General features: G+C 41.0%; 1 protein-coding gene across 2 annotated transcripts in view; it reads left to right on the top strand.

The window, feature by feature from the left end:
• Nucleotides 1–14782, top strand: part of LOC148037447 (putative methyltransferase At2g41040, chloroplastic) — a 189016-nt gene that overhangs the window by 69863 nt on the left and 104371 nt on the right. For both annotated transcript variants that reach the window (XM_087676387.1, XM_087676389.1), the window contains exons 4-5: nucleotides 6572–6653; nucleotides 8149–8342. In XM_087676387.1, the coding sequence (XP_087532513.1) occupies nucleotides 6572–6653; nucleotides 8149–8342 (276 nt within the window). The remainder of the gene's footprint in view (nucleotides 1–6571; nucleotides 6654–8148; nucleotides 8343–14782) is intronic.

Raw genomic sequence — 14782 nt, 5'->3', positions numbered from 1 at the left:
ACCTATGCTTACATGCATCAAAACCATATACTAAGATCTTATCCTAGCATCCAAAGCCAAGCTATTTTGCTCCAAAATTAGCCACAAATGGTTGCCAAATCACCACCAAAGTGAGCTAATGTAGCTTTGAATTGAGCCTCAATGTATGAAGCACTTGCTTGACTCAAATCTAGATCTTGGTGATGAGAATAATACCTCCATCAATGTACAAGAAATAAGCATGAATGTTCACGAAGAAGCTCAAATCCTTGACCTTCATGCAAAGCTTCACTCCTTGCACTTCTTACTCTAAGCATAAGCTCCCATGAATATTGAATGCATATCTGATACTAGTTGAGAGGGAAGCAATGGTGGGATATGAGGTAGAGGCTATGGAATGCAAGAGGGTTGAGAGAGAGAGAAGAAAACAAGAGAGTTATGTGAGTAAAAAATGAATGTCACTCTTATTCTTTGTTATCTTCATTTATATATGACTATAGACTGTGTACTTTTACAAGGGTTATCTATGGATTATTGGCCATTTTTATTTATCCCAAGAAGGTTGATATGTCCTAACTCACGTAGAGTCAAGTGCTTCACATGGATTAATAGGAGTTGGCTTGTTGCTAGCACTTCTACTCCTCCAATTATGGACAACTCTTATATGTAATGAATCTCGGATGTATTCAACATGTATGCAAGATACTGCACTGACAGTATGTTTGCCATGAGGTCACCACTACTTAGTGTACTAGTCACTGTGGGATGTATGCAGATGAGTATGAGTTTCACGCGGGCACTGGAACTATATATTTGCATCAGTTTATGATCAATTTGGCATGAATTTTGTCTCAATTTGAGACAAAAATTCTAATAAGTTTCAGCTCAGTTTTTGATCAAATTATTGAGAACCGTTTATGGTCACTTTTGGGATCGATTTTGCATTGATTTCTGGTCAGTTTTTTTGCAATGAGTTTGTGACTAGGTTGGGGTTACATTTGCAGCAGTTTGTGATCAGTTCTCAGATCAACAAGTGATCAGTTTATGATCAGATTATGCTCAATTTTCAATGGTTTATATTTGATTCTAATGGAAAATAGCATATGTTATGATGCCATTGATGTTTTAGCCATGGTTTATGCTTGGTTATGCTATGCTATGGTTTGGTTTTGCCAGACGAGTTGAGCTCATGAGAAATAGACATGTCACATGATAATCTGGCAACGTTTTTAAGATTCTTTGTGAGTCTTATGTTATGTTATGATTGACTGGTAATTTTTAGTATGTGTTGGGCATATGGAATGGTTGAGTAACAGTGCACAATGTTGTGTTAACTATGATGCCTTGTGGAAATTCCAATCCATTATTTTGCTTTTGATGCATTTGACAGTGCAATCGAGGACATCTACAAGGATTTTAAGGGGAAGGGTTGTCATGAGGATATGTATTTTTGAAACCTCACTTAATATGTGGATTAATTTTTAATCACATGGTTAAGTAAATGTTGCACATGTGAGGTGTGATTGGGGTTAAAGTAAATTTACAAGCCTGGGACCCGACGAAATCATGGAATGTCAAGGCAAAAGTTGCTATAAGTTATGCCACACATGTACTTGGTGGTATCTAGTGCCAGTTGTTGGTCTAGGTCATTCATTTGGCCATAAGTGTTAGTTGGTGACACTAGAGAAGTGGTGTATACTGGTACCTCACGCCAATCTGATGGTTAAAGATGACGCAAAGACATTAGGGAATGGAAGTTGCCCAGCCAATTTAATTAATGGCCGGTCAAATTATTTTTTAGGGCATTGAAATAATTATTAGATTAAATTTTAGTATTTAAAGACTAAAAATTAACATTTAACTATGCATAACGCTGGAAAAACCATTTGGGAAGGTTGCCACTTGTCCCAAATGCCCATGGAAGACTAACAAACGTCTTTAGAGGCTGGAGAGAGGCTTTTTAGTGTAGTCAACCTACAAGAGAGAGGGAGAACATGTTGCTAGTTTGATTTGCAGCCATTGGAGGACCTTCTGAGGCAGCCAGGGGCAGGAGAAGATTGATCAACAGCAGGCGATAGCATCTATAAGCTGTTGAGACAGGGTAGTAGTAGTAAATGACTGATTTTTCTTCACTCCAGTCTTCTTTGCACCTACAAGCTGTCGAGACAGTGTAGCAGCAATAAATGAAAGATTTTCTTCGATTCTTGGCAAAGAAAGTCTGAATTTTCTCTTTCCTTAGCATTCTTTCTCATCTTCCGGCCTTTCTACAGCTTTGCTCCAAGAATTACAGTATTGAGAACACTAGAGGCTGAGAAATTTCAGATTTCTCTACTGTAAACCCTAATGTGCAGTAGAAATTAGGGTTTAGTAGCAGCCTCAGAAAGTGTGCCAGAAATTGGAAGCTTCAAGACGTGGATTTAACAGGGTTGAAGTTGTTTTTAGTCAAATTCAAGTGGAGGGACTAGCAAATCAATGAATTTGGGGGATTTTCCATCTCCATCAAAGTGGGTGAAGGCCAAGTGACTCCTTGAATCAAGGGGAAAATTTGATTGAAGACTTACTGGTCATTTTGGGTAGCAAGGGGAGTTTGAATATCAAAAGAGATTAGGAGAATCCCATTGTACATTAACATGTTCTTTAATTAAGTTAAATAAATACCGAAAGGGGCATTAGTTTTGGGGTCAACAGGGTGTCCATTGTCCAAGATTCTATAGTAAAGTGTGCATTTCAGTTTTGTGAATTTTTTAATTGCTGTAAATATTGTTTAATCAGGTTATTTACCACCCTATTCGAGGAGGAAGGCTTGGTTACAAATGTCAAAGAGTGTACAAGATGCTGTAAGTGAGAGCAATGAAAGTAGTTAAAGTGTGACGTCCTTTGGAGATGGATCGAAAGTGTTGTGACCACTAGTCGGAGCCAAGAGATTGCTAAAACTGGAAGGGCAGCAGTTTGGAAACCAAAATGTAGGAGTCTAGAGGGCTTGAACTGGTAAATGCAGTAATATACCACTTGGAAGATGATGTCAGCTGATCACCACCAGCAAAGGAGGACTAGGTGATAGCTGGTAGAGGTCTGGGCAGCTTGTGCAGCAGCCAAACATAGGCTGGAAACTGATGCCCAAGGTACTAGACAGCATGGCGGCCTGCCTTGCCGCAGGAATAAATGCAGCAAGAAAGGGGCAGCCACAAGGTATATACCAGTTGAGGAATGCGTGGCAGCAGTTGTGAGGGATGCACAGCCACTAATTGATGTGAGCTGATGCCTGAAAATTTGTAGAAGAGCGATGACCTGCAAAAATGGGATAGGCGGAATGGTGGTTAGCTTGTCTATTTATAAATGAGTTGATCCTCCCGAATTAAGGTTTGACTTATGGGACATAGAAACACCGAGAATGTATTTTTGTGTAAGAAAGTTTTGGTGATTATATGTTTTAGGGCCGTTTTAAAGAGTAAAATTCATTTTTGGCTGAGCACATCCTCTTACGCCTAGAATGCAAGTAGAAAGAGACTGGAAGAAAGGATCAATACTATTTTTACCCCAAGGCATCCCACCCCTAAGCAATTAAGGTATTGGACAAAGGGTGCACATCGGCTGTCTAGTGGGCTATGACAAAGGGCACTCCTTGGCTTCCCAATGGTCTATCAGGACCTGCAAAGGCAGATGGAACCACATTAAACTTTTTGTGTTTTCTTTGTTTTGGAGGGTTTTGGTACTATTAAGTAACTGTGCCTTCCGGGGAGAATGAAAAGGGATCGTTAGACCCACATTGCTTCCACTCAATGATTATTTGAAAAAGCATCTTTGAGGCATTAAGGTCCTTCATTGTATGCTGTAACCACCAATGCACATGCAGGAAGATTACCTTGTTCTTTGCAAGCAAAGGCTCTTGTGCAGGCAGCCAAAGGAAGAGGCTGCTTAGGCTGCTTACTATCTCGAAGAGTGTCGATTGGGGGACTCGTTAAGGCTTCTTAATGTCAACACTAGTGTGTTCCAAATGATCATCAATAGTGGGCTGCTGAGGGAACAGGGCATCAAGTTGCTTTTGTGGCTGTTTAATCAGGCTGATTCAACTGCTGTAATGTACCTCGAGATGTTGGAAATGAAGGTTGAGTAGTAGGATCACCCATGGAACCATTATGAAAGAGTGGTACCATAGGCTGTCAAAGATGTCTGAACCATCAACAATAAGCTATTTCTGAAATCCTATCAAAGGATGAGAAGCATTTTCAGCAAGGATAACATCTCAGAAGACAATAATCTTGCATGTAGAGGGTTGATAAAGTTGGTATCCTATGCTTTCATTACTATACCCAATAAATATGCAATGGACAACCTTATCATCCAACTTGTGCCTCTTGTGAGAAGGCACATGAGCATACACTAATGAATCAAAAGTCCTCATACGAGAGATAGAAGGCTTGGAGCCTTTCCATGATTCATAAGGAGTAATGGTGTGTAAAGCTCTTGTGGGACACTTGTTCAAAACATAAGTAGCACAAAGAATAGCATCGAACCGAAAATAATTTTGTAAATTATTACTTTTCATCATGCATCTTGCCATCTCCGTTAGCAATCTATTCTTTTGTTCCGTTATCTTGTGGAATGGGTAGCATCCACCTTAACGCTAGGGAAAGGGCCTTCTCGAGGGGTTAATTCTATTTGTGTTGAGGTGTTCTGGGAGTAAGGGATGGTGTGGTGATGATGAATACCTCAAGATACAAGATACTCTAAAAACTACTTAGAAAGATATTCCACACACCCACCACTTTGATTCTCCTCCATGGCAATAAAAGTCTTGAAGCAAGAGAAATTAAGACTTAGACTTCAACCCATATACCCAAGTGAATCAAGATTTGTCATCATCAATAAAGGTGACTAAATAGAGGATTCCACTAAGAGATTTGGTCCGTGTAGAACCACAAACATCATTGTGAAGGAGATGCAAAATAGACGGAGAATCAACATGAGAATCCTTGGGCAAGAAAAAATTGTGCATCTTACCAAGTAAGCAGTCTTCACAAATGTGATTAGCTGGTAGGTGGATTTTGGTAAGATCTTGACCATATCCTCTTATTGGAGTTTTATGAATGTTCGATAGTTGATGTAGCCAAGCCTTTGTGCCATACATGTGTATCTTGGAAAGATAACTTGTTAATAAGGCATGATCAAGGAGTTTCCACAAGCTACGGATCATATGTATCAAGATAATAGAGGCCTTTAGTGAGGGTGCCTATTAAGTCAATGGAAGAAGAAACTTGATCATCACATACTACACATTGGGGGCCATAAAAAATGACTCAAAACCCTGAAGTTGCAATGGCTGAAATAGAGCTGCTTTGAAACAATAGTGTAGAGTTGCCAAGCCTAAGCTTGTGGTTGCCGTTCGTGTGATCTGCAACTAGTAATAATGCCACATGGATCTTTGTGCACCCATATTGTCTATAGCTGGGGTGCTTGTCTTGCTAGGTACTGTTAGCCACCGATTTTGGGCTTTTCATCCAAACAATTAAGTTTTTCATTGAATTCGACCTCAATGTTCTCCAAATTTGGGGCTTTTGATCAAATTGGTCAAATTTTGCTCAAATTTCATTGAAAATTTTGGGGCTTTTCAAGAATTTGGTGTTTAGAGGCTCAATTCATCCTGAGGTGCAACATTCGACAACTTTTGACGACATTTGGTATTATCAAGGTAAAAATTTGATAAAGTTTTTCAAAATTCTTTTCAATTTGTGAGTAAAATATGAGGCTCCTTTGAAATTCAACAAATGTTGTGTGTCTTGAGTATTAATTAGCCCATGAAGTGGCATTAATAAATTAATTAAGGCCTAGTGCGTAATGTGACCCACTAACATTTAATGGCTAAATAAATACCCTAGGCCGAAATTGACACCAAGCACCACCTACTACTTGACTTGTATAACTTATTACAGCTTTTGCCTTCGACACCCATCACTAACATCTTGCTGTTGAGCTAAAAATGCATTACAAACTGATTAGCTTTTTAAAACAACCCCAAAATATGTAAATTACTTGGACTACAAATAGAAACATGAAGGGGGCTAATGAACATCCCTGTCTGGCTAATCTCTGAATACTGAATCTCTTCCCTTTAGGTGCATTGACAAGGACCTGTCTAGCTGAAGAATACAGAGCTGCAACTCCTTAGACCCATTGCTTAATCCCATATGTAGCATGGTGCCCTCCAAGAAATCCCAATTTACACGAATATACACCTTCTCGAAATCAAGAAGAAGCACAATGAGGTCTTGATGGATTCCATTGCCCATTAATGATGTTCTTTGACTTCTCCGTTTTTTTTGGGAATAAGAACATAATGTTATAAGAACAAGCAATTTGTAGGTGACATTACTTTTCTTATAGACTTGTATTCTCCCTAGAGAATGGCCAGCTTTGGAAATGTCTATCCCCTATGCTTACTTTTTATTATTTGGCATTTTTTGTTTGTGTATTTCTCATTATTTGAGCTTTTTGGTTCATATCTTGCCTTAATGATTTTATCATTGAGGGGCTTTAATAAAGAGCCTCTCTTCTCTGGGACAAGAACAGAATATCTAGTTTCGTTTTTATGCAGAAATCCTTTTGTATCATTTTTTTATGAGCGGGGGTGGCGACAAGGCTTTGCAAGATCTGGATTTCCTGGGCCAGATGAAGAGGTTGTTATCTTTTTCTGTAAGCTTCCGTTTTCAAGGCATGAAGATAATCACATTCTTGCTTTTCTTGCATGTCTGTTGGCTGCTGTTTTAGGGGTGTAGTGGTTATTGAAGATGGTAATTGGGCTTCTAGGTTTTCTGCATGATTTTTCTATACCGTGCTCATCAGAATACTACATATATTCCTTAGTTGTCTTGACTTTGTTTCTCCTTTAGTGAATCCCACTGAAATCTCAGTGATTCCAAGTTCAGGGCCAGTTTCCAAGTTGGAAGTTTTTTAGCATGCTGACAACTGTGTAATGCCTGCACTTTTCCATCCTGTGGAACATGAAGTTTGAGATGTAGCCGTTGAGACTGGATTGTACAGTAAAATAGAGTGACAGAAGCGGATCTCAGAATTAGGTGAATGGGGTGCAAATGTGGGTTTAAGGACAGAGATTTCTGGCTTGAAGGTTGGAACCTTGTATTGCAACAGTACTGACTACCAGCCATTTGCTGAAACAAGAGTTGTGCTAAGTAGCTGAATTAGTGAGGCTATGAGTATCGAGAGGGCTAAATATGTGGGAAGAAAGGCAAAAATTGAAGACTTAACATTCTATTTTATGGTAGAATTGCGTGTCTTTCAGGACTCGAGAAATGGATTATGGCACACCATAACGATTGAAAGTATCAAGAGGTTGCAGCATCCATCTATGTTAAGTATTGAATCAAATGAAAGGGGAGGCTACAGAGAGACAATCTCCTCAAATAAGGCCCAAGTTTTCCAAACTCATTGGCGATAAGATTAAGAGCAGAAGGGTCTCATGACTTAAATTAAAGTCCTTGGTGCATTCACAATGATGAATGTGCAAGGTACCTTTTTGGATGACATGATTGTGCATTCAGAGAATAGGTAGGATATTAGAAGCATTTGGCTAGTGTAATTGCAGAACTCAGAAAGCATAGGTTGGCCATTGATGTCAAAAAGACTGAATTCTTATTGGTAGATATTTCCTTTTCGGGGCACGTTGTCTTTAGGGTTGGTGTACACATTGATCCTGATAAGGTACATGCAATTCATAGCTGGTCTCATTTGAGAATCTTGCATGATATACACAACTTTTTGAGACTATGTTCATACTACAGGAAGTTCATTAATTACTTTGTTGAAATTGCTCCACCCCTTGTTGATTTGCGGAAGAATGGGGTTCTTTTAACCTGGGCTGATAAGGAAATTCTAGCATCATTTTGGATGAAAGAAAAGCTTACTTGTTGATCTTGCCATATATCTGAAAAGATTTTGTCACCTACTGTGGAGGAAAAAGGTGGAGAGGGGATTGTTTCATAGAGTTGTACTTTACTGCTTGGTTTCAGATCAATGTTGCATGTAGGTGTGTTTGACCGTTTAAAACACAAACATGCGAGATTTTGAACTAGGAGCTAATGTGCTTTATATGTTATAGATTATTAGCTTGTGCATATGTAATTGGACATGGTTTCTGTTGATGAGAATTTGTAGGTTAAAATGGCTGAGAACTTCTTGAAGGCCAGCATAGGGGGAACTATCATTGATGTCAGCTGTGGAAGTGGGCTTTTCTCTCGTCGTTTTGCAAAGTCTAAGCTTTATTCTGCTGTTATTGCACTGGACTTCTCTGAGAACATGCTTCGCCAGTGTGATGAGTTCATAAAACAAGATCGTTCCCTTAGACAGGAGTATGTTCCCTATTCACATGCCATTGTTCTCATTTAAGGATTTCCATACATGTATGAATTTTTTGACTAATATTGGAGAAATTTATGATCTTGTTTCAGGTTTTGTGATGATACGCTTTTGTCAAATCTTTAACACTGTTCTGGGAGTTCTGCCTGTACTCTATTTTTGTTTTCTCAATAGATACCACATTTGAAACAGGGAATTGGTATTGTAGAAATAGTCAGTAGGCTTTCTCTAGCATACATTTTCTCTCCTGAAGTAGGTAGAGAAATGTTTTCTTAAAACTTGCTGTTTGAAAAAGGAGTGTGTGATTTCTGCTGTGACTTAGTTTTATCTCTCAGAGTCTTTATTGGGTTGTGACTTGCACCCTTACCGAGGAATTTGGAGCAGGCATTGTATCTTTCAGAGTTTCTAGTCCGTTAAGGACTGTGGTCTCAGTTCCTAATTGGTTCATAGCTGCAATCAGAATTGAGAGACCATATTGTTGGTTTTTTACTATTAAATTCAAGCGATTCAATGTCCTTTTCACCTTGTGGATATCAATTACAATCTTCTCCTTCAAGAAATGTAAAGGATTCTTGTCTGATATCTCCAGATTCTGAGGGAATCAAGTTGAAGCATGGGTGCCTGCTTCTTTTTAAACTGGAGCATTTCCCTTGTTACTTTATTATTACAAACAATAGCTTTCAGTTTCACCTTAGTAATAGGTTCCTTAAGATTCAAGAGGTATTTCCCTTCTATTTTTTGGAGTTTGTATCCTTTAAGTAGCCTATTAGGACAGCTTGAAGGGATGAATCTCAAACTAACTCTTCTCATGTCAGTTATCATCCACCCTACTGAAGCAGGTTTTGTTTATGAGCACAATATCTTGGACAATATTTTAACCTTCTGAGAATTTTGAACCTTTGCATCCTTGAGGGGATAGGACTTCATTGTGTAACTTCTTGATTCCCAGAAGGTTTATGACTGTATTAATTAGGAGTTTTGGAAGGCACCATCGTCTGTATCTTCTCTCCACAAGCTGTCATATCTACAAATGTATAAAATCCCTAGGTTTCATCTCTTTGCAGCTATTTGTTGTTTCTTAGCTGTTTCTTTTCACTTTTATGTTCCTTAATATACTTGGGAAACAAGATAGTTCCTTGAGTTTAGAAGTATCCATTTTGGCCTCATAGGCTAATTTGGCTTCTTGTAGACATTGATCTCCATAGGTTGATCTTAGGTTTTAGTTTTACTTTTTTGTCTTTGGTTTTCTAGTTGACTATGCCTTTGGCTCCTGAAGTGGAATGTACAAATGATGATTGATTTACTTGATTTGTCCGTTAGGTCAGTTTTGGCCTCCACAGGACATCTCTCTCTCTCTCTCTATATATATATATATATATATATATATATATACGGGTGGCCAAGCCTTTATCATACTAGACGGGTGCCTCTCATGGACTGTAATGGACCTGAAGCACAACATTATGATGGTTGGGAACATATGGAGAGACCACTGGTCATGATGATAGCACGTATGATAAGGGACCAGGGTGAAAGCCTCAGTACCACAAGAGATCATCCGAGCAGATTTGGGTGCAGCACCCATGGTAGTGGAGGCACTATTCTAGGCAATCACTTTCCTCCAGAGGATATGGGAGCTACCTAAAGACCGATACCCTAGGTTAGCTTTGGAGTCTTCAAGACAGCTTGCAGCAGAGGAAGATAGATAGTGTTGGTACGCACTTATGAGCATGTGGCTGAACTTGCATGGCATGAATATAGACAGATTTACACCATTCGATTACAGCCTTGATTGTCCCACTTTGAGTCTCAGCAGTTCAGAGTTGAATAGAGTGATTAGAGCAGACATCACTAAAGTGGAGACAGAGAGGACTTGGTCCAAGCCCCCTTTCCCATTAGGCACAAAGATGGCACAATACCAGTGCCACTTCTTGCAGCTTTCCCATGATGGTTTCATAGTGAGGCGGAGATATATGGATGCTCAACTCTCTCATGGGCTTTGAGTTGCTATTGGACAAATCCTCACCTCATCACATTAGCTAATGATTGAGACAGGTCGATGGAGTCATGTTGCAATAAATGAGAGGATATGCTAGCTTTACGGATGGGAGCCAAACATGGAGGAACACTACATTTGTAGATGTACTATATACTATGATATGCGAGGCCGTTACCATTGCCTCTTTAAGGAGGGCTTTGGACCATTGAGATGGGTGATGGACCATGAGGACCAGAGATTTCTAGGTCTTTTCTTATTGGAGCTCCAACGATGCAGAGTAGCATTGTTACGGGATCAGAGCCAATCCCAACCATGTCCACCCCTCTAGAGTAGTTATAGACTTTTTCAATATGGCTAACCCCTTGGTCATTGCCACCTTAGACACTTCATCTCCTACTGACAGGCGCCATCGAGGGACATCATGAGATGGCATCACAGTAGATAGAGCTATAGTGTTATGCAAAGCACGACGCTCTAGGGTACCTACTCGGCAACATAGGCATGCTCATATGCAACACATTTGCGCCATGATTGCTCACTACAGATGAAGATCACCACGCTGACTCAGTCGGAGATAGGTGGTAGAGCTTTGGTGGATTCCGTAGATTGAGCGGGAGATACTCTACTCTTTTCTTATTTTTTATTTCTCATTTCACTCTATCATGTAGATGTAGACATAATTTTGTTTTTCTTCTTTGATGAGAGATGATGATACTAGTTGAATTGGTTATGGTCTCATAGGCCATCCTGGCCTTCTAGAGACATTAATCTCTCTCTCTCTCTCTCTCTCTCTCTCTCTCTCTTTTGTAAAAGGTAATTGTATTAATTACGAAAAAGGTACAAGTTTGCATGATTACAAGAACCACGATGGCTGTACCCCATCGTGTGTACACACTGACTCTCTACAAGAACCAGACAACCAAAGAGTTACAAAGTCATGGCAAAGACACAGAGGAAATTGCCATATGCCAGGGACGTAAGTCCTCGCGAGGGAGCATGCCCGAGTGTCGGAGAAGATCTATCTGCCAATACAAGAGACCTTTAAGTCGAGCAATATGCTGCTGAACATTATAGGTGGAATAAAAAAGAAAAGCATTCCGAATGTTCCAGTTATGCCAACAGCCCCAATATCGAAGAAAGTGAAACAGGATCTTCATGTGTGGCTGTGTCGGTGCAGGATATTTGGGCCGCGCAAAAACCCAATCAAATGGGCGTAGCGAGAGACCAATGACCGCTCGCCAAACGGGTGACAGGAATGACCAGATTTTCTGAGCGAGGGGGCAAGAAATAAAACGATGACGGGCGGATTCCACAGTGGTGGTGCAAAAGAAACAGTTGCCGTTGGAGATTCGACGCTTGGAAAGAGCTGAAGCAAGCGGAAGACCACCAATCATCACCCTCCAAAGAAAGACCTTATATTTGAAGGGTGTCTTGTTCAACCAGCCCTCCATCACAGTTACCCTCCACCATGACCGGGTTTTATGTAATCCCCATAGAGTATTAGCTTTAGTAACCAGCCATTGATGATCTTTAATCAAAAGATGGTACACCTAGTTAGCTGAAGCCTTTTCTAAATTCAGCTGGCCTGCAAAGTCCTAGTCCTGCCAGGGACGATCCGTAGCAAGGGCAGGAAAGGGCTATCTGCTCTGGAGCACCATCAAAAGCTGTTCCCATAAATACCTGTATCCACGAGGGATCCTGAAAAGCCTCCTGGCTGTACGAAATGATATTAACACATTGCGACTAGCAAGGGTGGCATCCACTACCGAAGTTAAGCCCAAACGTGCCATGCGGTTGAGTTTTGGTCGAAGCTCATGTTTACCTTCCCACGAAATTAACCGCGAGACTGCCAACAATTCCAATTGAAAATAATTAGTAGCTAAGCGATCCTCTGCTGGATGCCACTGAGCCTTTCGGAGGACCAGTCTCCAGGAACACACCAAATGGGCAAGCAGAGATGAAGAAGAACTGGAGAACCGCGAATCTGCATTAAGAACATGCCACCAAGAACTCCGGATTTGAGTATTGCCATGCAGAAGCCCATGATCCTCAAGAAAATAACGGGCTATAACGACCCATGGATGATGCTCCGAGCACATGGTGCGAAAAAGAGACCAACGGAGTGCTAGCATATGAGTCTGGGCATCTAAAATAGCCCCTCCACCCATGCGTTTGGGGGTGCACGCATGCGACCAAGAAATCCAGGAAATGCCTGCATGCAAGGAATCCTTCTTCCATAACATGAAACGAATAGACTGAGTAAGAGCATTGAGTGTAGTAGTAGTCCAGGGCAGGAATGGCAAGAAATATGTGAGCATTAGCAACATAATTGTCTGGGCTACTTTGAGGCGAATATGGAAGGGCTAGGCCTGAGACTTCCAATATAGAAACTTAGCCGCCAATTTTTGTGAAATCCACTGTAGTAGCTGCTTTGGGGAAACATCAACACCCAAAGGGTACCCAAGATGCCTGACAATGGAGCAACAGAGAACAACCATGCCCTGCCAGTCCAATGATTGCAAATCCGACTCCGTGCAGCTGAGAATGGATGATTTCAAAGCATTGATGCGAAGACTGGAAGCTTGACCAAAGAGAGCCCAAACATCTAAAGGTTTGCGAAGGTTATTCTTGTCCGCGCGTAGAATCATAAAGCTGTCATCAGCCAAGGATTGACTAATGAAGTGCTGTCCAGAGGAAACTAACAATCCAGCCAACTAAGTAGAAGCTGCCATGTGAGATAACATCGAAAGAACTGGATGAGTCGCAAGGGCAAAGAAGAGAGGACTCAAAGGGCACCCCCTGTCGGCCTGCATTTAGCATAACTCGCAAAGATGCTGCAGCACTGATAGTGTAGATCAGACGAGACATCCGAGCACCAAAGCCCACAGAAGACACGAGTTCTGCAATGAAAGACCAGTTCAGATAATCAAAAGCCTTTTCCAGGTCTAGTTGAACCAGTACGACCTCCTGATTAGAATGCCTTGCATAATCAATTGCCAGTTGCGCATTTAATACATTGTGCAAAATGTTTCTGCCCTTAATGAAACCATATTGGAGAGGATGCACAATGGCAGGAAGATGCTTATGGAGCCGATTCGCCATTACTTTGGAAAAGATTTTATACATAGAACCCATCAAAGAAATTGGGCGCCACTGTTTCAACATAGATGGTGAAGGGACTTTTGGAAGTAGTTTTATAAGACCTTCTTTCCATGAGGAAGGCATGATCCCTGTTTCCCACTTCTGCTGAAACAAAGCCGTCAATGGTTTCGCGAGCTGAGTGGCAAAAATCTCAAAGAACTCGTTGGTGAGACCATCCCGGCCAGCCATGACTTTTATCCTTGGGCAAGTGTAACAGAACATCCATAACCTCCGCCTCACAAATATCTGCCTCCAGAGTAGATTGCATGTCCTGCGGAACCTGATTGCGGACCAGATCATAAAAGAATGAACAAGCATGAGCAATTTGGCTTGAAGGAGCAGAAGTGGAACCAAGAAGGTCGAGGAAATAATTCCTACACATATTCACAATAGTCTGCGGATCAAGGATCATATGACCTTCTGCACTCTGGAGTCTAGTCATATTCTCTCGAGCAAGAGAGGCATGGAGAGCTTGAAAGAACTTATGAGTCTGACAAGCACTATCTTTCAAAGTCTTCGTCAGATGTTGCAATTTGACCTGTTGATAAGATTTCAGCTGAAACTCTTTAATAAGATCAGCCAGACGCATTGCCAGTGACAACAGAAATACATCATCTGGAGTGTCCACCAGCAAAGAACGAACCAAAGCCAGCAGGTCCTCCGCTGCTTGTCGATGCCGCGGACAAAGAGAGGCATGATGGATCCCATACTGCCGAGCAACCCGCTGTACATTAGAGAGCAATCTTTCAAACAAAGCAATGCCCTGCGAGGAGAAGTCCGATAAGAATCTATCAATAAATTGCTGCATATAGCCCTGAAAGATTGCTTGCTTCAAATAAGACGAGTTGAAATGCAAAGGGAGTCTATCCAGAAATTGCTTGAAAGGTGCAATGGGTTGTGCAAGGAGCTCAAGCTGGAGAGGAAAATGGCCCGATAAGGCATATTGTTGCAACACTTTCATTTAGAGCATCTCAGGAAGAAAATCATCATTTTGCATGATATATATGTAGTCTAACCGCAACCATGTTGTTGCATATTGGGCGGAATGGAAAGTAAACCCTGTAGAAGAAGGGTGCAGCCACGACCAGAGATCTTGCTTAAGAACGGCAAGAGCCAACTCCTGCCACATACGACTTTTTGGCACATCCATTACCGAATGCTCTGATGTGGATTGTGACGGATCAACACACATATTGAAATCCCCCATAAAAAAACCTCGTCTGCCAAGGGACAAGGAAGTCTGCAAAGTATGCCAAAGCTTCCGGCGAGATAAAGGATCATTTGGAGCATAGA

The sequence above is a fragment of the Lygodium microphyllum genome, chromosome 4 (genome assembly GCF_053477565.2).
Source record: "Lygodium microphyllum isolate KBCC chromosome 4, Lygodium_microphyllum_v1.1.10, whole genome shotgun sequence".
Taxonomy (NCBI): Eukaryota; Viridiplantae; Streptophyta; class Polypodiopsida; order Schizaeales; family Lygodiaceae; genus Lygodium; species Lygodium microphyllum.
Note: the sequence above shows the minus strand (reverse complement) of the source record. Positions and strands in the feature narration are given on the sequence as shown.